Source organism: Propithecus coquereli, unplaced genomic scaffold (assembly GCF_000956105.1).
Source record: "Propithecus coquereli isolate 6110/MARCELLA unplaced genomic scaffold, Pcoq_1.0 Scaffold273, whole genome shotgun sequence".
Taxonomy (NCBI): Eukaryota; Metazoa; Chordata; class Mammalia; order Primates; family Indriidae; genus Propithecus; species Propithecus coquereli.
Genome location: NW_012148319.1, coordinates 3,161,899 through 3,184,360, shown reverse-complemented (window position 1 = coordinate 3,184,360; position 22,462 = coordinate 3,161,899). Strand labels below are relative to the sequence as shown.

Here is a 22,462-nt window from a genome sequence, read left to right as displayed (position 1 = left end):
CTGGCTTCCTTCACTTAGCATGACATTTTCAAGGTTTATCCATGTTGTAGCATTCATCAGCACTCCATTTTTTAGTGCCAAATAATATTCCATTATATGGATATGTCACATTTTATTTGTCCATTTATCAACTGGTGGACATGTGATAGCTAACAACATTGAGCATCATTTGTCTGACAATCTTGTTTTTCTAAGTAAACACCTCCCACTTCCCTTGAATATTTCTTAGCCTCTCCACTATTCTCAGTTTCCAACCTCCCTTCCATAGAATGATTATGCCTCATACTTCAGTGAGAAAATACAGCATTCAAATAGGAACCCCTCCCCCATCTTCTTGCCACCCAATCTATAAATCACTAAAGCCATCTTCTCCTAAGCTTCCAGATACAAGGAATTTGTCCTTCTATAGAAATCAAAGGCTAATTCCATCAGCTGCACTGTGAATTCCATTCAACTCACTAACTTGCTTTCATATTTATTGTTTCTCATAGGTATGTCCCAGAATCTCTCAAACTGAACAAAAAACATCTTCATTAAACCTATCCCAGCACCCTTCTGCCAAGCTGTAGAAAAAGCACATTGAGTAAACATGCTTTTTACCTTCTGTTTCCTCTTCAAATCAATCCAATATGGTTTCTGATACCATTACCACACCAAAATAACCCTTGCCAAGATCACCAATAATGACTTCTATTCCATCAAATGCAATATTTTGATGATAAAAAACTTTTTTTTTTTTTGGTGGTTGTTCATATCATATTGCTTTTTATCCATACAGTCTGATTTATCTGTTACAAGGTTATCCAGAGGTCCCTTCATCCTCTGGTCTTAGCCCCACTGTCTAATCTCTGTCTGGCCAACACCCAGGTATTTGCCATCTTACCAAAAGGAACCTTTCTATCCTGTTATTAGACCTCTCAGCAACATGTGAAAGTGTAGACTGCTGCCTTCTTCTCAAAATGGTTTCTTCTTTGGTATGCTTCTATGATTCCATACTCTTCTGTACTTTTTCCTATCTCTTGTGGGTCACAACTTTTCAGTGTCCCTTTGTTGGCTCTCTTGCTCTAGCCACCTTCCAATGTCAGAGTTACACTTTTGTCCCAGGTTGTCTTCTCTTCTTACCCTACACAACACACTCTCCTTATGTTTTAACATCCATTATCACAGCTTAAAGTGTCATCGGTATAGAGAAGACTTTTATCTCCAACCCAGATCTCTTTGAGCTCCATATTTGTATATTACCTACCTGATACTGCCATCTCTAAACATGGCTAAAATCCAACTCACCATCTTAAATCTCCTCACACCTGTTCTGCCCTCATTTCAATAAATGCTACCATCACCTATTTAGCTGCTCATGTCAAAAACCCAGGATTGTTGATGAAAATGTTCTGAAATTAGATAGTGGTGATGGCTGGTTGCACAACCTTATGAACATAGTAAAAACTACTGAATTGTATATTTTAAAAGGGTGAATTCTATGGTAAGTTATATCTTAATAAAGCTATTAAAAATACATAACCAAATCGAGCATCACTCACCTATCACTTTTATCTACTCAATATAATTTATCAATAAATCCTGTCTATTCTACCATACTTCCCAAATCTATCTTAAAACCACTTCTCTCTAACTGCTCCGGTACCACCAACTCTTATCTTGGCAACATCATCTATCACCTAGTCTACTGGATTACTACACTATAGCAGCCTCCTAATTGGTATTTCTGTTTCTACTCTCCCCACCCCCATTTATTTTCCTCACAACAGTCACAGTCATCTTTCTAAACCTTGCTTTCTCAGGTCACTTCCTGGCTTAAAACTCTTTACTGAAAGCTCCTTTTTATTCTTCAGATTTTGGCTTAAATGTCACTATTTTAGATAGACTTTTCCTGACTACTTATCCAAAGGGTTCTGCCTGTCACTCTCTTTCACAGAACTCAATCTTATCATTTATCACAAGTCGTAACCATAGACCCCCATTTCCTTACTTATTTAATGTCTATTTTTTCCATTAGACTAAACTTTATTTTTTGGCATAGTACTTACCACTATGAGTGATAAACACAGGCACCAAATATGTGTTAAATAAAAAGAACTAAGAGCTCATAAACATTTTGTTGTTTTTTTAATAATCAGGGACAATGCCCTTATAAATTTATCTGAACACACACAAGTAGGTAATTCTGTAGGACAGATTTCTAAAAGCTTCATTTGTAAGTCAAAGCGGGTTTTTTTTTTCCTGTTTTGAAATTAAAGAATGTTTTGGTCTCCAAAAGTTGATTTACACCCTTACTGTCTGTCCCTCTTTGCTTCCACTGTTTTTTGCTTAATATTTTTGAACTATATAAGCTATTTAAGTTTAAAAATTTGTTAATTAGATATTTTGTTTCCTTTTCCTTTTAGAACTGAAATTAATTAACAATTCAATTAATATAGATTAATGTACTTTTTTTGGACAACAGAGAACAAGTTTAAAGACTCATAGTATGACATTTCCTAATTTTTCTCTTTAACAAAACACACTACTAGCAAATGGAAGAACTAAATGAGAAAACTAATATATGTTTAAACAATCTTATAATAATATTTGAGGTATTTAGTTTTGTCAGCTCCATTCACACCAAAAATACATTTTGATCCTTTCACTTACCATATGTATCATATGGATCCACATTAGGACTAGGCATATTCCACCACTGGATGGTTGCGTCAATACCACCACTAAAACACTGTTCTCCATTAGAACTAATAGCTAACGACAGAACAGGACCACTATTATAGGAAGAGAAGAAAAAAATTACTTACAAATCTTAAGAATTCAAATCCCCATTCCTCCATGGCTGAATTTATGTGACATCTAAAAACTGTTCTAGGAGAACATGCATATACATTTGAAAAATGCTATTATATTCATATTATTACTAATTATTAAACAGATATTATTTAACTAATATGTCTTTTCTAATATAAAACAATCACTGAGAAAATTATAAGGTTTGAGGATTAATAACAGTTAATAATTATGGTTGTTAATTAAGTACCAATTCAATAAAACTTACATGTGGGCCCTAAATGTGTAGATGGGCTCTACATCTAAAGAGGCACTCCTAAAAGAGGGGGGAAAAGGGTGGGGGAAGAGAAGGCAATTAAATAATCATAAATCACTGGTTGATATTAAAGAGTAGATAGATCAACTGTGTACATAAAAGATATGTGACAATAAAGAGGAATAATTACTTATATTAGCAAAATTGGAACAAAAAACTAGGCTAACATTAATATACTTGCTTTTTGGCAGGAACTGTTTTTTGCAGATTCCAAAGTTTCAGGGTATGGTCCTCAGAGGCAGTAACCAGCACAGGTTCTACAGGATGAAAAGCTAATGCCCGTACTCCATCAAAATGGCTACGTAGCGTATACTTGGGGTTCCATGTCTTTCGAAAGGCATCTTTATTGGCAGGCAACTAAAAAGAAAGAGTGTAATATTTAGTGGTAAAAATAGTAAATTGGTAGGCATGTGGAGTTTTTGTTTGTTTCTTTTTGGTGAGTTTAACACATATATTTAAAACTGTTTTGCTAAAATGTCCAATGGAAATTTAATGTACTTTAAAAACTTTATAACAAATCTTCATCATTTAATAACTCAGAAGAAGAATAACTTCATTAGCCTTACAAATACCTAGATCAAATAAAGAGTTCCTTAATCTGGTTTTACCTAATTATCAAGCTAAACCTAAAGCTCCTATTAAATGTCAAATGAGAACAAAATAACTACCATTGCTGCAATATTCTACATGAAAACAAAAAAACTTAAATAAAAATTATTACCAAATACCAAAGGGTACAGTATTAACAGTACAGTTGTCATTCAGCAGAATTTATCACGTGAAATTTTAAAGGCAGCAAGTTAAGGTATTTTCTAAAAGTCTGAACTAAAGATCCTTTAAGATTGTTTTCATCCCACTTTCGTAATTCTTGATACTGATTAATCTTTTTACCTTCATTTCTCCATCTGTAAAGACAGGCTGTAAAACCACTTTAAAGCAGTCACAAGTTTACTAGAATTTAGTTGCTTATATACTTTTAAAAATATTAATGAGAATAATCCAGCCCACCAACGGCTGTCTCTAAAAAGCATGCAACATAAGTAAAAAATGTAGAAAAAGAAATTCATTATAAAAAGAAAAAAATTAACTTGCTGAAAAACTGCAATTATCATAAAAATCTAAACAAATATAGTTAACTCTCAATTGAGTGTTAAATGTCTAGAAAAAAATTAAATCCAAGACACATTTCGTCTCAAACACTGGCCTTCCCATCCCTTCCATCCTTTCCCCAACCCGCAAATGAAGGTGTTAAGTATTCAGGAAATGATGCAAGCTAACTTTAACAATACCATTAAGAAAATAAAAGTTCAAAAATAAAACATGCTTTTTAAGAAGTATTCTAAAGACAAATAAATGATTCAGGTTATCTAGTTTTTTTCTTGTTAACACCAAAATATGGCTTCATTTGAGATAATTGAGAGTTGACTACTCAAGACATATTTATTGACCAATATGTTAAGGTAATCATCCCAAACGTCTAGCTACTCCACCAAAATACCTAATAAAAATTTAAATACCACAAAGAAAGTAGTTATAAAAGAAAAACTACATGTCACTTCAAATCAACACAATGGCACACTTAAACTTATCTTTTCCATGCACCTTGACATTAATTCTGTTTTATAAGTGATTCCAAAAAATAAGGAGCCTTCTATTAAATCATTAAAAAATTAAAAATAAAACTGCACTTACATCATAACTATAGTCTGCATCATTTGTTACCGTCAAGTCTGCAAGGTCTCCAAGGCCCAGTACACTTAACAAAACATCATCAGAACCCATAATAAATGACTTGCCTCCTCCAGATGGAAACGTTATTGGTTCAGCTATAAAGAACAAAACCGCTTCTTAAATGCTGAAAAATCATACAGTACAAGACAATATTGTGGGGGAAATTTAAGCACTTAACAGTTACAATATTCAGTAATATAATTAATTTTTATTTTCTCACTTCCACTCAAAAAATCCTACTACTGAACAGTACTAAACAAATGTGTTACAACTACAATGTAGCAATCTTCCATAAATCAAATGTGCACTACATATATTATTCTGGGGTAGGTGGTGGGGCACAAAAGCTTTGTGTATTTAAATCTCTTATCACTTCAGTACAATTATAACAATAGTTTACATGTTAAGTAAGAAATAGGACAAATTCTGATTAAATAATGGAGTTACGTATCAAGATTTCAGCTATTCCTGGGGAAAAACCTCTACGATTGACCTCAGAGTAGCTCATACAGTATTTTAAAAACGTAATAGGTTGTTGCTAAGTATTTTTGTTTTCTAAAGAAGTGCTAGGCATTCTATCGTCTGGTAAAAAATAATATAAATATACAAATATAAATAGTTTTCAAACAGTCTGCTATATTGTATCAGTTCACTGGAAAGAAGCCTTAATTTTCAGATGCCTTCAGTAACAGCAATGGTCTAGAAAAAAAGGCAGTTTTACCACCAATATGGGTTTCCTTTCTGTAAAAGGTTAATCCATGCAATCTTCAGAATGCCTTCTAGGTTTAAAGCTCTGATTATAATTTTTATTTTAATGTCCCCCTTTATTTACTTTGACACTTGTAAAATGAAGCAACTAATCTATATCAACTACCTACAGAACTTTAAGTTTTGATCAGAATTACTTGCCATTTCAATTTAAAACTACACTCAGGTGAAAGTTTTCTTTTACTTTTCTTATCTTTACTATGTGCGTTATTACAGCTTTCCATGTTAATATCAGCAGTTCAAATTAAATTACTTAAAACGTTTTTTTCTCTACACATACTATTCCCCAATTAAACTCTGCCATAATTGACTGACTACACTCTAAAGATTTTGCTGTAACAGCCACAGCATAAGCAATAATCCTTAATACATTTCAAAAGCATGCTTTGAAAGCAAAATTTTAACATTAAGATGCAAGAAACATACTCAAGTCATTATAATGCAAAACAACTCAATATAACAAAACATACTTAAAATTCATGAACAAATTTTAAAAAGAAACATACAAAAAGCTCAAGCTAATTAGTAATTTTGAAAAGTTCCTATGAAAAATGCTATAAATTTAATATGCTACAGCAAACACAGTGAGTATAATAAAACTTGACAGTCATCACTACAACTACCAAAAATAATTCTGAGTATAATTTCTATATACTATGACAAAAGCAAAACTCGTCTTTATTTCGAGTATCTTATTTTTATTATTTTATCTTACGTCAAAGTAAGCTATATAAGTTTTGACTCAGGATCCTAAAATGAAGTTGTGATTCAGCAACTGATCTAGAGTAAATCTGAAAGCATATGAAAGAAAATATATACACAGGGATACTGAATAGTATTTAATTAATCTCTAAATGATTACACTTATAGAATCTGAACAATCTGTAGCACTGATCTTTCCTCCCAATATCTAGTATGCAGTTTTTGGTAACATCAGAAGCAACTAAGAACAATAAAATCAATAGTTTACAATTATGTTTAAGAACAATTATCTAAAAGTCATTAGATGATATTTACTCAAAGCATTTTTCATCAGGACAAAGAAATATTATTTTCTTTAAGCTCATAATTTGTTTCTTAGAACAAAATGCCACTAATTCCTCCCACTCGTAATGATACAAAGGTTCACTAACACAAATCTTAATAAAAGTCCAATAAAGTAACTGTAACATAACGAATTGTTTTGTATTTTTACATCATCTTTTTGCAGGAATACTGATCAGCCAGGAATACTGAGCAATTTAGGGGCATGTGAAGGGAAGTATCTGGACAATATTAGCTAGTTTTCCTGCAGTTTTAGACTGACTATATTTAACAAAAAATTGGTATACTCATTTCTAATTAATCATATGACTAAATTTCTATCCTTTATCTATACACAAACATCTACATATAGCAAGCTATCATGTTTACTCAAAATTTATTTACATATATATATGCAAAAAAGCTTTTAAGCTATTATTTCTGCTTTTCCTATCATAGATCACTGTGGCTTATGTTAATCACAGTAGGTACTCAGTATGTCCTGGGTTCTCAGCAGAGGAAATTAATTTCTACTCTACAAGTTCATTTTATTAACATTTATATAATTCCCTATTGCACATGGTTACATAAACATAAAAATGTCATTAGCAATTCAAAGAAAAATATAATTATTAAAAGAAGTAGTTTTTAATTTAATGATGGAAATTATAATACTTTTTATCAGGTAGCCAAAGAGATTTCATCAAGCAATGGAAGAATACTAGTATCATGGGTCTATGAAATGGGATCTTATAACAAGGTTCATTTCATACTTCTATAACTAATCTTCCTTTTTATGGGCACTATGACTAAGGAAACCTGTAGCTCAAATATCAAACTCCTCCTTTCCCCTCCAATTTTATCAAACCTAAAGGGTACAATCTAGTAACTCATTCTATTTATGCCAGAGGCAACATGCTATGTCTTAAGTCTTTACTAACAATAGTCTGGAAGGTTGTAATGTAGAAGTAACTCTCCTAGAAAACAGACATTTGTTCTTTATAAAATGAGGTATAACATGGACTTCAAAAGGAAAGCAAGAAGTTGGGGGTTGCCACTGAAAATAGGAGATTATGAACTCCAATGTTTTCCCTCTTAGCTTGAAGCCAAACTCAGATCTCTTCAAATAACAAATTCTAGTAAGATTTACCCTTTGAAAAGTATAATGAAGTTCACACTTATCAAATCTCCCCATCCCCCTCACCCCATCCTCCTATCATTAAGAAAGAGATCATTACATTTTTCTTTACATTTTTTCTTTAAACCACACACATACACATAAATACACACAGAGAGCTCTAAATTGGTTTTTCTGTAAGAATGGGCCTTGAATGGCCTTTTCCATAAATCAATGGTTTGAAACATTTAAAAGGGTCCATACTGCAAGTACAGCTTTGCCTTAAACTGTAAAATGTGCAGTTTAAATGTACATTAATTACAAAAATTTTAGCAAGTTGTACCATGCATTATTTGGTAAAACAGACCAAAAGCTAAAGAAAGGAAATCGCTACTGAATGCATAAAATGAAAAATAATGAAGCTGGTATGTATATTTTAGAAAATACTTTTCAAGTAAAACAGGAAAAAAGCTCAATAGGTGACATGAGATCCACAAAAATTAACAGATACTGTTTTACTTTTCATTCATTTTACTTTGGTTTTATTATTTTAGTGATTTTTAAAATCTTTTCTCAAATTTTCTTACAGATTAAGGTGAGAGGTAAAGGTAAGGTAAATTAAGGTGACGGAATATAAAATTATTTAACTTAACTGTAAGGAGAATGTGCTACTAGAGAAATCTTACAGGGTGCTTAAAATTTTTTGACTAGGACATCAATCCCCTTACACAGCAAAGGCAGAAATATCAATGAAATTCAATCTATATGCCAAATTATTAGATAATGAACTATCTCATATCTTATACATCACAATAATCTTTGGTTAAAAATCAGATTCACTACTTGGAATTACAATAAACTAGAACTAGAATAAACTATTCAAGTGTATCTTCAGCTAAAAATAACTCTGGAAAAAATGCTTAAGTAGTACATTCATTTCCTACACATTTCTGATTTGGGCAAATTTTAGAAAATTTATTAGTTAGGTAGTATATACTTGCTACCGAGTTAAAGAATAATGATGTTGCCTTACTCTAAAATGATTAAAATAGGAGATTACAAACTCCAATGTTTTCCTTCTTAGCTTGAAGCCGAACTCAGATCTCTTCAAATAACAAATTCTAGTAAGATTTACCCTTTGAAAAGTATAATGAAGTTCACACTTATCAAATCTCACGTATTTTTAGAAGTAATATATGTAATGTTCCAAGCACAATGACACTTGTAGTTGTCTTCTACTAAGTGCTAGTTATTACTAGGTGCTAAATTTAGACAATATGACAAAGTGAGTAGTTTTTTCCAAATGTATTTAGAGTTTATTTTTATAAATTACTAGTTTTCCATTACTACGTCTGTAAGTTAAAGGTAGATTTAAGAAAGGTACTCTGAATTGACCTATAATGGAAACAACTCCACCTAACATTAAAAAAAACAAAATATAAAGAAATAGAAGCCCCAAATTTCAAAATCCCTAAAACAACTGCAACAAGAGCTTGCCCAACACCTTCTCTGAAGATCATATAAAATGATCCTCAACATTTTAAACAGCATCAAATTTGCAATATTAAAATGTGATTTGGAGTTAAGGTCTTCTGCAATGTAAATAAACATGGTAGCTGAATTTTTGTACCTTCCTCTGCTCTTGCACCTTCATGATCAGTCATTCTAGTAGAGGCTGACCTAGACTGATTAATGATTCCTGAAGAGATGTGGGGCAGCTCATCATCTCCCAGATCAGCTATCATGTCGTAGAGTTTTGTCCTGTTGACCCCTGTAAATTAACGTCAGCAGTAGAGGTTCATTTAATGGCTACCGCCTGACTTGCCAGCAGCCTTCAAAACCAATTTGTTAACAACACAGGCTATTAAATATCAGACAATTAAAGATGTCTTCAATTTTCCACACCACCCCCCAAAACACATTAAGAGTTTAAATATTTAAAACATTTACAATTTCTGTAGAGAGATATATGTATCTCTGCAGTATATTTTAAACAGAAAGCAGGGTGGTGAGGGAGGTAGGGAGGCAGGCTTCTGTTACTCAATCAAAGTTCCATAAGCTCACAGACACAGAAGGTACCATTGAAACAGAAAAATGTTGGTGTTTAAGGTTAATGTTTAACAGTGTAAAGAATAAAACAGGGGCTTTTCAACTTAATTCACTGTTTTAAAAAAGTTAACAAAGGAATAAGTACAAACGATTTTTATGAGGGTGCAACAAACGATTAACTTTACCTGGTGTTTCCATGGATATTTTCCTGCCACATTAGCACAAATTTGTCATTAGCAAATCAACCATAATTTCTTTCAAAATGTCTTTTTTTACTTTTCCCAAATTTGAAATCTCTAATTTACCCATGAACTCTGTGAATTTCTCATAATGATATGAAAAGTCAACAGTCACAGGCCATAATTTCAAGGGGAGAATTTCAGCTGCTGCCTGGATAATTCAAAATATACAAAACACAAAAGCTTCTGCAGTATGGTGGAATATTCTTTACCTTTGAACTTCAGAAATAGCAGAATCACTTATTTCCAACCATGTATTTTGAAAGAAAATTTAGTTTTAACAATGTAAAAAAAAATTTGAAAGGACAATGTTTTATAATCAATACAAAGTAAAACAATTAAAATAGGCATATCCAAGGTCAAACATTATGACCTTATATTCACTAATGTCAACATAAATGGACTAGACTGGTATATAATTATTAAATATTAAGTTTACTGTGGCTATTTGAGTGTTAGTAACTCTGTGAACTATGACTTACCTACGCTATGTATCCTTAACAGAATGCTAGGCAATGAGATGGTAAAACTTAATGGAAATAGGTAGAATCTTAGTTATTAGTTCTAATTTACAGTAATCCCTAACTTCTTAGTAATGCTTAAATAACTCTACTTCTGGATTATGTGGTATGTCAGGTAGTCTGAATTTTCTAAAATGATTATAACGGAGAAACTTGGTCTTACCTGAGGATTTTCCCCCAACAGTGGAGTAACTATAAACAAACTCTAATAAACGAAAAACTGTCAATTGGATGTTCAACCACCAGTTAAATTCAACGTGAAAGAAAATAAGTATTATTCTTTCTTACAAAATAGCTTCCTTTTATAACTTTCCCAATTGTATGACTACACCACCACTGATTTAGTTTGTTTTTAAAATTCTCCAACCACATCTTAATAATGTCTTTTCAATCTGTAAAATAAGGGGGCAAAAAGGCTGTTTTTCTTCCCAAAAAATCCTCCTTTAAAGTATTCCTCAAGTTAATCTTTCTCTCTATTGACTTTATTCTAATTATAGCTTTCATTCTCCTGAATTACTGTAATAAATTTCTACTTTTTTTCTTTTTCTTTTTTTTTTTTTTTTGAGACAGAGTCTCACTCTCTTGCCTGGGGTGAGTGCCGTGGCGTCAGCCTAGCTCACAGCAACCTCAAACTCCTGGACTCAAGCGATCCTCCTGCCTCAGCCTCCCAGGTAGCTGGGACTACAGGCACGCGCCACCATGCCCGGCTAATTTTTTTCTATTTTTAGTTGTTTGGCCAATTTCTTTCTATTTTTAGTAGAGACGGGGTATCGCTCTTGCTCAGGCTGGTCTCGAACTCCTGAGCTCAGAACGATCCGCCCACCTCGGCCTCCCAGAGTGCTAGGATTACAGGCGTGAGCCACTGCGCCTGGCCTCTACTTGTTTTTTCTATCTCCAAGCTCCATTTCCCTTCAATCACATTTGAATACAACTAAATTAATTTTCCAAAATTATCACATTCATTATATTACCCTTTGCTCAGCAACCACAAGTGGTACTTCAACACTCTTTTGATTAAGGTTAACTAATATCTTGTACTTAACCTTCCTGTGCTTCATGATCTGATCCTATTTTTTCTATCCAATCTTATCCACGATGTAAATCTCCTTCATTTTCCAGTCAAAGCAGTTTCCGTATAGTACCAATGTTCACCAAGGTTATTTCTGCCATATTTTGTCAAATCTGTCCTCCTGTTCTTCAGAAAGTTGAAAATACTGCCCCCACCCACAAGTTCCTGTCTCCTAATATCACCTTAGCCTATCTTAATTCTACTTTTTCCTTCAAACCAGTTACATCTCCTCTGTAAAGCTTTTGTTGATCTTTCCCTGCATTCTTATTATACTAGTGTATACCATAAAATTTGACCTTATTAAATATTACCTTGTAAATAATTTCATTATATGATAGCTAATGTGAAACATAATAAAGGCTTAACAGAAAATTTTGTTGTTAGAGATAATGTGAAGTCATAATCTTCCTGTACACATGAACTGGGAGACACAGACAGGAAGTAAAGTAGGAGACAATATGCAAGTTATTGTTCAAATGGAGAATCCTAAATTATCTAATGATTATTATCATTTGCATACTACAGCCAAACTTTAGTCTCTTTGTGGCCCAATGCCCAGTATATGAAAAGATGGAATTTCCCTGCTCTAATCCTAGTTTTGTAAGAGCTGCCAAAAATTGAAAGCAGATTTCATAACCAGAAATCACAGTCTTTGCTCTACTTTGTAGAGCATCTTTTAACTGCAAATTTAATTCTTCATTTTCTTTCTAAGCCTATTCAATAATCTAAGAAATGCAACAGAAAAATTTCAAATAAAAAATTTTAAATCTTATTAGCAGTGATGAAAAATTATTATGGTATTAAGTATAATAGAATATTAGACATAATACTAATAGCAATATTTAAAGACATTTGAAGAATCATTAAGCATTAAAATAAAAACTGATTCTCAATTATCACTGGAATCTATAGAAGTAGAAATGCTTTTTCCAAGTTTTTTTTAAGGGACAAGTTCTTGCTCTGCTGCTCAGGCTGGAATGCAGTGGTGCAATCGTAGATCACTGTAACCTCCTAGGCTTAAGTCATCTACCCACCTTAGCCTCTCGAGTAGCTGGGACTACAGGTGTGTACCATCACACCCATTAATTTTTTAAAAATAATTCTGTAGCGACAGGGTCTCACTATGTTGCCCAGGCTGGCTTCAAACTTGTGGTCTCAAAGTAATTCTACCACCTCAGCTCTCAAAGTGCTAGGATTACAGACTTGAGCCACTGGGGTCTGGCCTACTTTTTCTAACACTTTCTTTTTACTACTGTGAATTGCAAAACACAACCACCTACCTCTTAATCATGACTACCAAGTCCTACATAAATAAATGTACAATCCTCTAAACAGATTGCAGCACAATGAAAAACACACTAAATATGCCACATGTAAGCCAAGCTATGGACTAACTACTGCATTTTTAAATTCACACTTACACACACACACTTGTGACATGAAATTTATCTTCCCATATACTCTATTATTGTAAGTAAAGTAGTACTTTTTTTTTACAAATCTAACATTTTCCCTTTCTTGAATGTGCCCTTCTTTTGCTGATCTACATTATATTCTGAAGGGAAACCAACTGTGCTAACAATCTGGAAAAGATAAGCTTACTTTAGCATAAGAATTTAGTTAAGTCATGTTTGCTAGATCTGTTCTATTTTCTGACTATCATTATAATTGAAACTTTCGCATGACAATTGTTGTCTCAAATAAATATGACATCACAATGTTAAAGAAAAATAACTTTAGCTGCAAAGTGAGGGTATGGTTTTAAAAAGTACACTGACTGAGTTGAAGAACTGAATGGTTTGTATTAAAAGTGTAAAATTAAAGCCAGAAACATAAAACTACTGCATTTCTTATTTTAAACTATCTCTTTGTTAAGAAACAATGCTGTCTGTGTCTTTCATTTGATGTAGGAGATAGAATATAGCAACATTTTATGGGCTCTTCAAATTATACTCTCTGCTCCAAAGAAGTAGCTTAATCCCCCTAGATAATTTACAGTGTATGCAAAGGTGTTTTTAAAAGCCTACTGAAGGTTATTGCTACAAAACAATAATTTCCCTTAAATGTATTACAAATGCCTAATTTTTGATATTTGGCTTTGAAGCCACACTTTAAAAAATATTACATTTTGTGATGACAATGTGTTATCTTGGAGCTGAACAACAAATAACAAATACTAATATGAAAATTAAACAAGGAGGCTCACTTATAATTTCTATTAAAAGAAATGTTAAAAAAGTTAAAAGATGTTCCTTTTCCAATGTGCTGATAATCAAGCCAGAAGATGTACAGCAATTCTAAAATAGCAGTAAAGGAAGACAATGGCAAAAAATCATATTGTATACAGAGAAAAGATAAGAAAGTTAAGATAAATGAGAATAATTTTGGGAAAACTAAGACAAATCCACCCAGTAAAAATCAGAACTGCAAACACATATTCTCAATATATGAATTTTTAAAATGGGGAAAGCCTAGAAATATTTTCAAGAAAATGAAATAATCTTATCTTCTTGATAAGTCTAATTTTTAAAAGTATGATATGGCATACGAGTAACAATAGGCTCTAAGATAAGGGCACCTAAAAAGGAAGACAGCTTAAATTTTTCATGTTATTTAATATAAACAGTAACTAATATCAAAGAAAGTCTTAAAAGATTTTTAGTTCCTGTCTCGTATTCTAAATAAAGGCTCTGTATTTCAGGTGCCTCACACTTCTGATGCTATACACTGTGCAGTTTTTAATCATTATTTATTTACTTTTTTTTTTTTGAGACAGAGTCTTGCTCTGTTTCCCTGGCCAGAGTGCAGTGGCATCACTGTAGCTCACGGCACCCTCAAACTCTTGGGGTGAAGCAAGCTTCCTGCCTCAGCCTTCTGAGTATGTGGACTATAGGCACACATGTCCATACCCAGATAGATTTACACGTTTTTAGCGAGACAAAAAATATAGCAAAAATGGAGACCATAAAAAGCTAGAAAAATGCAACCGGCCCAAGAATTTTACAAAAGATTAATTAATTTAGAACTTTCCCTCACTATCCCCCCAAATTATAGAAAACTTAGAAATTTAATTAAAAAGTAAAAGAAAACTAGGTTTTAGGTTAGATATTACTGTTGTATTAATGTTAATTTCCTGATTTTGATCATTGTACTATGATCAAACAAGTGGCTAGGTCATATTTGTATTTAAGGGGCAACATGTCTACAACTAACTCAGTTTTCTGAACTGTTCAAAAAAAAAATGTATATATTTACAGAAAGAAAAGGATAAAGCAAATGTGGTAAAGTGTTAACATTTGGGGAACCTGGATTAAAAGTATATGAAATTCTCTGTGCTATTTTTGCAAATTTTTCTTAAATCAGAAATTATGTCAAGCTGAGTAGGCGCTGTGCCTGTAGTCCCTGCTACTTGGGAAGCCGAGGAGGGAAGATTGCTTGAGCCCAGGAGTTTGAGGCCAGCCTGGGCAACACAATGAGATCCCACCTCAAAACGAAGGGACAAAAGAAAAGAAATTGTCAAAATAAAATGTTAAAAAGAAAAGGAAGCTTAACCCTTTGATGCCTGAAACCAAAATAACTGCATCAAGCCTCTTTAGTTTGGTAGTCTTGAATTTTACAAGTATTAATAAATAAAGTATTAATACATCTTTTAAGTATATTTCACTTAGTAAGAAAGAAACACTGAAGGGGGTTCTACACTTGAAGGCAAAGGTGTCACTTTTAACCCATTTCCTCTTGCCTCGGGTGGGGGAAAAAGAAGAGTGGAGTGAACAAACTAGAAGACACAGAAACTTTAACTTAGCACTTGATTTTAAAAGCCTTTCCACTAAGAATCAAATATTGAGTCTTTACAAAGTTAAAAAGTCAATATGTCTTACCATTTTTCTCTTTCCCTTTAAAAAGGAATAAAAAAGACATTTAGATTAGATGACATCTGTTGATTCCATATATGGTAAGTTAGCAAACAGTTTTCTTCCCTCTAAGAAGATGGAGGAAAAAAATCTGTAGAAACTTGTAACTCTGTTATACAGTAGGGTGACTATGCTAATAATAATAATATATACTTTAAGACAGCTAGAAAAGAGGATGCTGAATACTATCACCACAAAGAAATTATAGATATGCTAACTACCCTGATTTGATCATTATACAATGTATTGAAACATTACACTGTACCCAATAAACATGTACAATTATTATGTGTCAATTATAAATATTTTTTAAAGAAAGAAATCAAAAGGCTACAGAGTTCATGAATTATTCCGATTTGTACAAAGCTACATGCAGAAGAAACCAGAATAAAAATCAACAAAGACTAGATAATAAAAATGCTAAGAAAATACTTGAACTATCGCCTTAAAATAATATTTTAGTATTAATATGATGATCTACTTGAATTAAGACCATGAGAAGTTTGTGATCCATAAAACACAAAATTTCTTAAATTTTATCTGCATGCCAGGGATTCAGAGCCAACATTTTCACGGTGAACTCTGTATTCAAGAGCAAAAAGGTTTTAATTTACAGAATTTCATAAAGTATAAAAAAGAAACATAATTTATTATTTCTTAATTATTCTTTCCTGAGACACTTTGCTAGAAGGCTTACCCTAGTATCTACTTATTTAAGTAACATTTAAAGATGGTGATGTTTACAAAAGTGTTTCAAAATTAAAACAATCTAAAGGTTTAACTAATGAAGGTTAGGTTAAATTCACAAAATGAAATACCACCAAAATTATATTTTAGATACAAAACACAGGCTGGCTGCGGTGGCTCATGCCTATAATCCTAGCACTTTGACAGGCCAAGGCAGGAGGATAATTTGAGGCTTGGAATTCAAGACCAGCTGGCGCAACACAGTGAGACCCTCTCTATACAAAAAATAAAACACTGGCTGGTTATGGTGGCACACGCCTATAGTCCCAGCTACTCAGTAGACTAAGGCAAGAGGATTGCTTGAGCCCAGGAGTTTGAGGCTGCAATGAGCTATGATGACACCACCGTATTCCAGCCTGGGCAACAGAACAACAACAACAAAAAAACAACAGAGGACTATAAAACATTAAGAAAGAAACAATGAGTTAAAAAACAATATAATGATATTCCAGTTGAAATATTAAAAAGGAGGTTTATGTATAAAGACTGAGTGGTAGGATTACAGGGACTTTTACTTTTTATTTTTTCTTTGTATGCCTACATACTCCTTATATTGTTTAAATAACAAGCATGTGCTATTTTTATGATTACATAAACAAAGTTAATTTTTTGAAAAAAAAGTCAAAATTAAAGGGGACTGGACTGAACAATGTAATACATATCTAGATAATAAGATATTATTGAGCCATGAGATCCTTAAATTATGGAACCAGAGTTCCTAGATCCTGATTGAATCACAGCAGCCCTTTTACCCAATTTACATATTAGGTTCTCTAATACTGGTTGAAAAAAAAATTAAAAACATATACAAAAAAATTATTTGTTGACATAAAATGTTTTCTATGAACTGTTAGCTAAATTATAAAATTGTCTGTATTATGGCCCAATTTAAAAAATAAATTTAAATTCTATGTGAGGATTTTAAAAAGTTCATCTGTTTCTAATATTTCATAAACAGGTATTTTTTTAATTAAAAAAAATTTTTTAGAAAAATTAAAAGCCTACAGAAAAGACCTTGCATCAACTTGTATCTATTTCTATACCTCAAAAAGATGTAGGTCTAAACATAGTCTATCAGCAGGAAAAATGGGATACTTCTATTTTAAATAAGAAGCAACATCAAGTAACATTTCCAAAGAAACCTTCAGCCGATTACATCAGTATGATAACATATACAAAATAAGTAATCCAATATTAAAATAAACGATCTCATTTCTTGAAAGAAAAAACTAAACCCTAAAATTCTAATGTCATTTTGTCTATACTAAAATAGTCAATCACACAAAAGTACTGTTATACTCAACATGCATACATTATAGGTAAATGATGTAGGAACTGAACACAATCCCAGCCCAGAACCAAATGTTTTTAAATACAATAAGCAGTTCACTGTACACTTAAAGAATGGTTTGTCTTTTTACTCACATGCAATAACATAAACTAGCATAAAGTTATAAAAGAAAATTGTGTAATAGGTAAAATCCCCAAAACTCTACTTATTAGCCTCCACAATAAATTAAACTCAAAAAATGCTTTACTGAAGGAAACTCATACCCTTTTCCATTTTACTTGCCATTTTATAAATGCATGTATTTGTCACCAAAGGAATTATGAAAGAATGCCTATATGGTTTCTGCCTTTGTCACACACTAGTTTCTCCTTGATATAATCAAAAAAGTTAGACTAGCAGGACTCAATGGCCAGTTCAAAATAAAGTTTCCCAAAAATAAGTTTCCAGTCTCTGTATTAAATACTCACAGGTGTGAAGATGTTTTTCATATGGTTAAGGTTGATTCACAAAATGGAAATGAATTACTTCTTTGAGAGAGGGGTTATAAATGCATTTATACTTTTAATAACTATACTGGTCAAGATACAATAGTGAAAAATACATCCGGGCACCATAAGACATCCAGCTATTGACCAAACAAACCCTACGTTTTTTGTTTTTTTTTTTTTTGCTGTTGCTGTTTGTGGTTGGATTAAGACCAGAAAGCAGAAAATTTTCTACTTAATAAATTTAAAGAAATCCCAAACTAAAAAATGTAGCCTGGATATGAGTTGGTTGTAGCTATAATACCCTATGTATCAAAAACAGAGAAATTTATAGTTTTATCCCTTTTGAATAAATTTTTATTATTTTTAACTCCAAGGCCAATATTCTTTACAATTTGGTTTAAAAGAAAAAAAAAAAACAAAAAAACAACTCAAAATCCTTCCTTCACCCTTACCCAACACATTTTAAATGATTTTGTGCCTGATCAATAACATACCCTAAATTATATTCAAAAAATTTCAAATATACAACAGACAAAGTTTAAAGTTAGTTGCCCCCTTTATGAAACAAAAAATAAAATTACATAAAAAAACAGAATTGAATAATTTTTTTCTCAATATGGGTATACAAAAATTTAATAGTCAGAATCTGCACTTACTCTTCACCCCTTTCTTCCCCTTTCGTTCCTTCTTGTACTGTTCCTTCAGTTTACTTATTAGTCCCTGGTCTACATCCCAAACCTCAGCAGTTGGGGAGAGGTCATCTTTATCTACATGCAGCATATTATTAAAAGAAAAAAAATCAGCAGTTGGCAATGCAAGCTGTTGGCAGTAAACTGTTATAACTTTACATAATCATAATAAAAATGTACTAACAGCATCTCAAAATACTTTAAAGGTGCAGTCTCAGTTTTGGTATTCACAACTCAAACTAAGTGCCCATGTCGTAAGTTTCTAAACATAATACCAATGACAGTTAAGTGGTGCTTCACTTTAATGAATGACAAATTTGACGGTTATCATTCAGTTACTGACATTAGAAATTTAATATTATAAAAAAGATCACTGCATCTTTATAAAAATGTTAATAAAAAAGTATTCAGCCAGCATTATAAAAGCAAATGAATGAATTACATGCAAACTACTCATAAAAGTGCAAGCTGGAAAGGTCAGTGCTGTTTCATTGATGACAATATTCATGCACCTCTGTCACACTGATTCTGCATGCACAGGATAACCGTACTAAGGAGAGGCATTCTAGTCCAATATAATACACATATATATTTCCAAAATACAAAGTCTCAAATAATCATACAAGGCATTCAGAGAATACCACCTCTGCCCTACCCCACCCAAATAGCTCAACATCTCATTACCTTTTTCCATTGGTCTACGACTAAGATTAGCAAAAAAACAAAACAAAACAAAACAAAACTGAAAACAACACAAATTGAAAAACCAAAACCAAAACAAAACAAAAACCACTCAAATTCCACTGAAGAATTTTTTTAGAATTGATTTTTTTAGGGTAAAAGTAGTGACAAGCATGGAGAAGTGAAAACATACATCTGTACATCTGCTAAAGATGACACTTGAGCTACTTTAGCTGAATAATAAATCCATATTTAAGTAAATACATGTGCCTAGAAAAAGATTTACTCATAGAAAATTAGAGGAAAAAACAGCATTAAAAAGAGGAAGTATAAAAATAAGGTCTTTGAGAATTATTTTAAATATTGAGTGTTTTTCCTTCCTTTGTTTAGTTTTAAAATAGCCATGTTATTAGGAAGTTTAACACTCTGTTACAGAACAAGTAGGAGTTTATATAGTCCTGTTATTAAATAAAAATTATACTGAAACACATATGCTAAGTCAATCAATGAGACTGAAAAGAGATTTTAGGGAAAACATAGTTGTCAAATTTTTGATAATTCAGTATATTTTGGCTCACAAGTCTTAGAAGTTCTCTAGGCCTCAGACTTAACCTATAGAGTGGACATAAAAAGGCTTTACTCCTTTAGAGATTGCTGTATGTAGTAAATTTAAGAAATTTTCTATATTTGAATGGCACACAGAAATTCAAATATTTACTGTACTGTGAGTCTTTCCTACTATAATTATCATCACTTTTTCCCTAATGGTTACATTACCTATGATCATAGGTGGTATGTGAAAAGTTAAATCCAAACCTTTAAGTTAATTTGCTAACTTGAATTACTTGAAACCAGGTTACTCAAGACTTAAATTTACATGTAAGATTATTTGCCAAACCTGCAAACTGTGATAACTGTTTGCAATAGTGATGATTCTGATTTAAAGTGAAAATTCACTTTTCATGTATTCTAATCATGAAGTTTCCTGAAAACTATGTTACATCAGGAATCTTTCTGTCAACTTACTAAATACAACAAGGAAAATGTACTCTAAGGAATTAATCATTTGTGCTCATCTTAATGAAGCTAACAATTCTTATGTTCAACTACTTACAGCAAGACAAATTGACATATTCTGAGGAAATACTTTTTAAACCTCAAAGAGACCAAAAAAAACCTTAAGTTATATAAATTTTATACAGGAAATTAGATAGAACAGAAAAATTTAAGAAGACAGTCAGACTTTTTAAAAAGACCTTTATAGAGAGAATGAAGCTGAGAATAGCTCTAACTAAAGTAGCTAAAGAGAGTGCAGTGAAAAAGCAAAGGGAATAAAAAAAGGATGAGCTTAAGGAAAAAAAAACAAATATTACTTGCAAGATAACCTCAAATCTAGAAAACAAAGGTAAACTTAGGCAGTGCAAGGAACAGGTTGGTGAATGCATATGTGCACGAACAGCATCCTGAAACTTGCCTGGTAAGTAACAGCTGATTTGATATTGCTTATAAGAAATAGATTAAGAGCAAAAGGGAAGAGGCAGCATAATCTTCTACATATTAATCCTGTTTTTAAAAAATCTAGGGGGAAAAAAATACCAAGAAATGAGGTTGAATCAATTACAGGAAGTTTGTCTAAAAGAAAACACAAATACGCACAAAAAAGTTGACTCTTGATAACTCAAAACTACAAAAACATGAAATTCTATTATGATAATTCTGATTACCAAAGCAGAGGAATTACACAAATCTACTAACTGTAGCATAAATTTATAACTAACTTTACTTTATTCACATGTTCAAAACTTTAGTTACTGTATTTAAATCCACTCAGGTGCTAACTGTATTTTGTAATCCTATAACTTTATACAGATCAGTTTCAAAGAGTGGGAAAAAATAAGTGAACATTCTTAAAATGCCTAGTCTCCATGAGAGAAAAAACAAAATCAGAAATGCCAACTAATATTTTTGATTATGAGAACTAAAAATTACTAACATTAAATTAGATTACCTAATACAGATGACAGAGGAAAAAGATCAAAAACTTTCTAAAAAGCAGTGGTTCATAACACAAAAGCATTCAAAATCAGAGACAGCTGAGCAGACTGCTAGTATACAAAATAAAAAATAACACTGATAATCTAATGTGCAAAAATACTGAAGTATGTTTCATTAAGATTTTCTTCTTTAAAAAAGTCTGTGTCCTTTACCCAATAATTTAAATCTGAAAACTACCACTTTCCCATTTATAAATATATTCAAAATTTTAGTAAATGAATTAAATAAATATAAAGAAGTGTTTGTATATCCACCTTTGTTTCGGAAAAAAATGACTATGACACTCATTGAGTAGAAACAACGAACTTCAGAAACACTACATAAATCCTTTGACAGCTGTCATTTCTTACAGAAAAAAACTACATGAATTATTTTGTACTTAAAAGAGTTCTTAAAAGAGTTCTTTTCCTTCATCAAACATTAAAATGCTTTTAAGATAGTGTTTCAGTCTTGTCTGGAAGTAAGAGACTTTGTTGGTTACTTCTATTCACACAGGGGATCCAGGTCACTGTCAAATACTGATGATAAAAAGTAAACAAAGTATTGACAGCTGTCACTCACTAATTCATCTCTTGAAACTCTGTTTTATAGTCAAAAGTCTTTGGACAGAAGGACCAATCAGTTGTACATAATATGGTACTTTTATTAAAGAGATTAATGCCATTTCAAACAAATTAAGTTCCTAAAATATTTGTTTATCCTTTTGACTAAGAGTTAAACTTCTAGCAACTTAATGCTAAGGGAATAGGAATGAATGTGTGCCAAGATTTAGCTAAAGAGATGTTTTATAAATTACTTTGAATTTTTAAAATAAAAATAATCTAAATGTGCATCAGTAGGGCCCTGGTTAAATAAAATCATGGCACATATTGACAGAATGTTATGTAGCTATTAAAAATGATGCTGCTGAAGAACTACTAGTAAGTGAAAAGTATAGGTTACAAATCAGCATATAGCAAAATCCTTTGTTAATT

At 31.9% G+C, this 22,462-nt stretch overlaps 1 protein-coding gene across 2 annotated transcripts in view; it reads right to left on the bottom strand.

Moving 5' to 3' along the window:
* Positions 1-22,462, bottom strand: part of STRN3 (striatin, calmodulin binding protein 3) — a 103,002-nt gene that overhangs the window by 11,507 nt on the left and 69,033 nt on the right. Inside the window, exons 8-13 of one of the 2 annotated variants that reach the window (XM_012647890.1) lie at positions 18,720-18,830; positions 9,379-9,519; positions 4,802-4,935; positions 3,291-3,466; positions 3,062-3,109; positions 2,653-2,774 (exon numbers count right to left, since the gene is read on the bottom strand). In XM_012647890.1, the coding sequence (XP_012503344.1) occupies positions 2,653-2,774; positions 3,062-3,109; positions 3,291-3,466; positions 4,802-4,935; positions 9,379-9,519; positions 18,720-18,830 (732 nt within the window). The remainder of the gene's footprint in view (positions 1-2,652; positions 2,775-3,061; positions 3,110-3,290; positions 3,467-4,801; positions 4,936-9,378; positions 9,520-18,719; positions 18,831-22,462) is intronic. The other variant, XM_012647889.1, reaches the window with a different exon arrangement.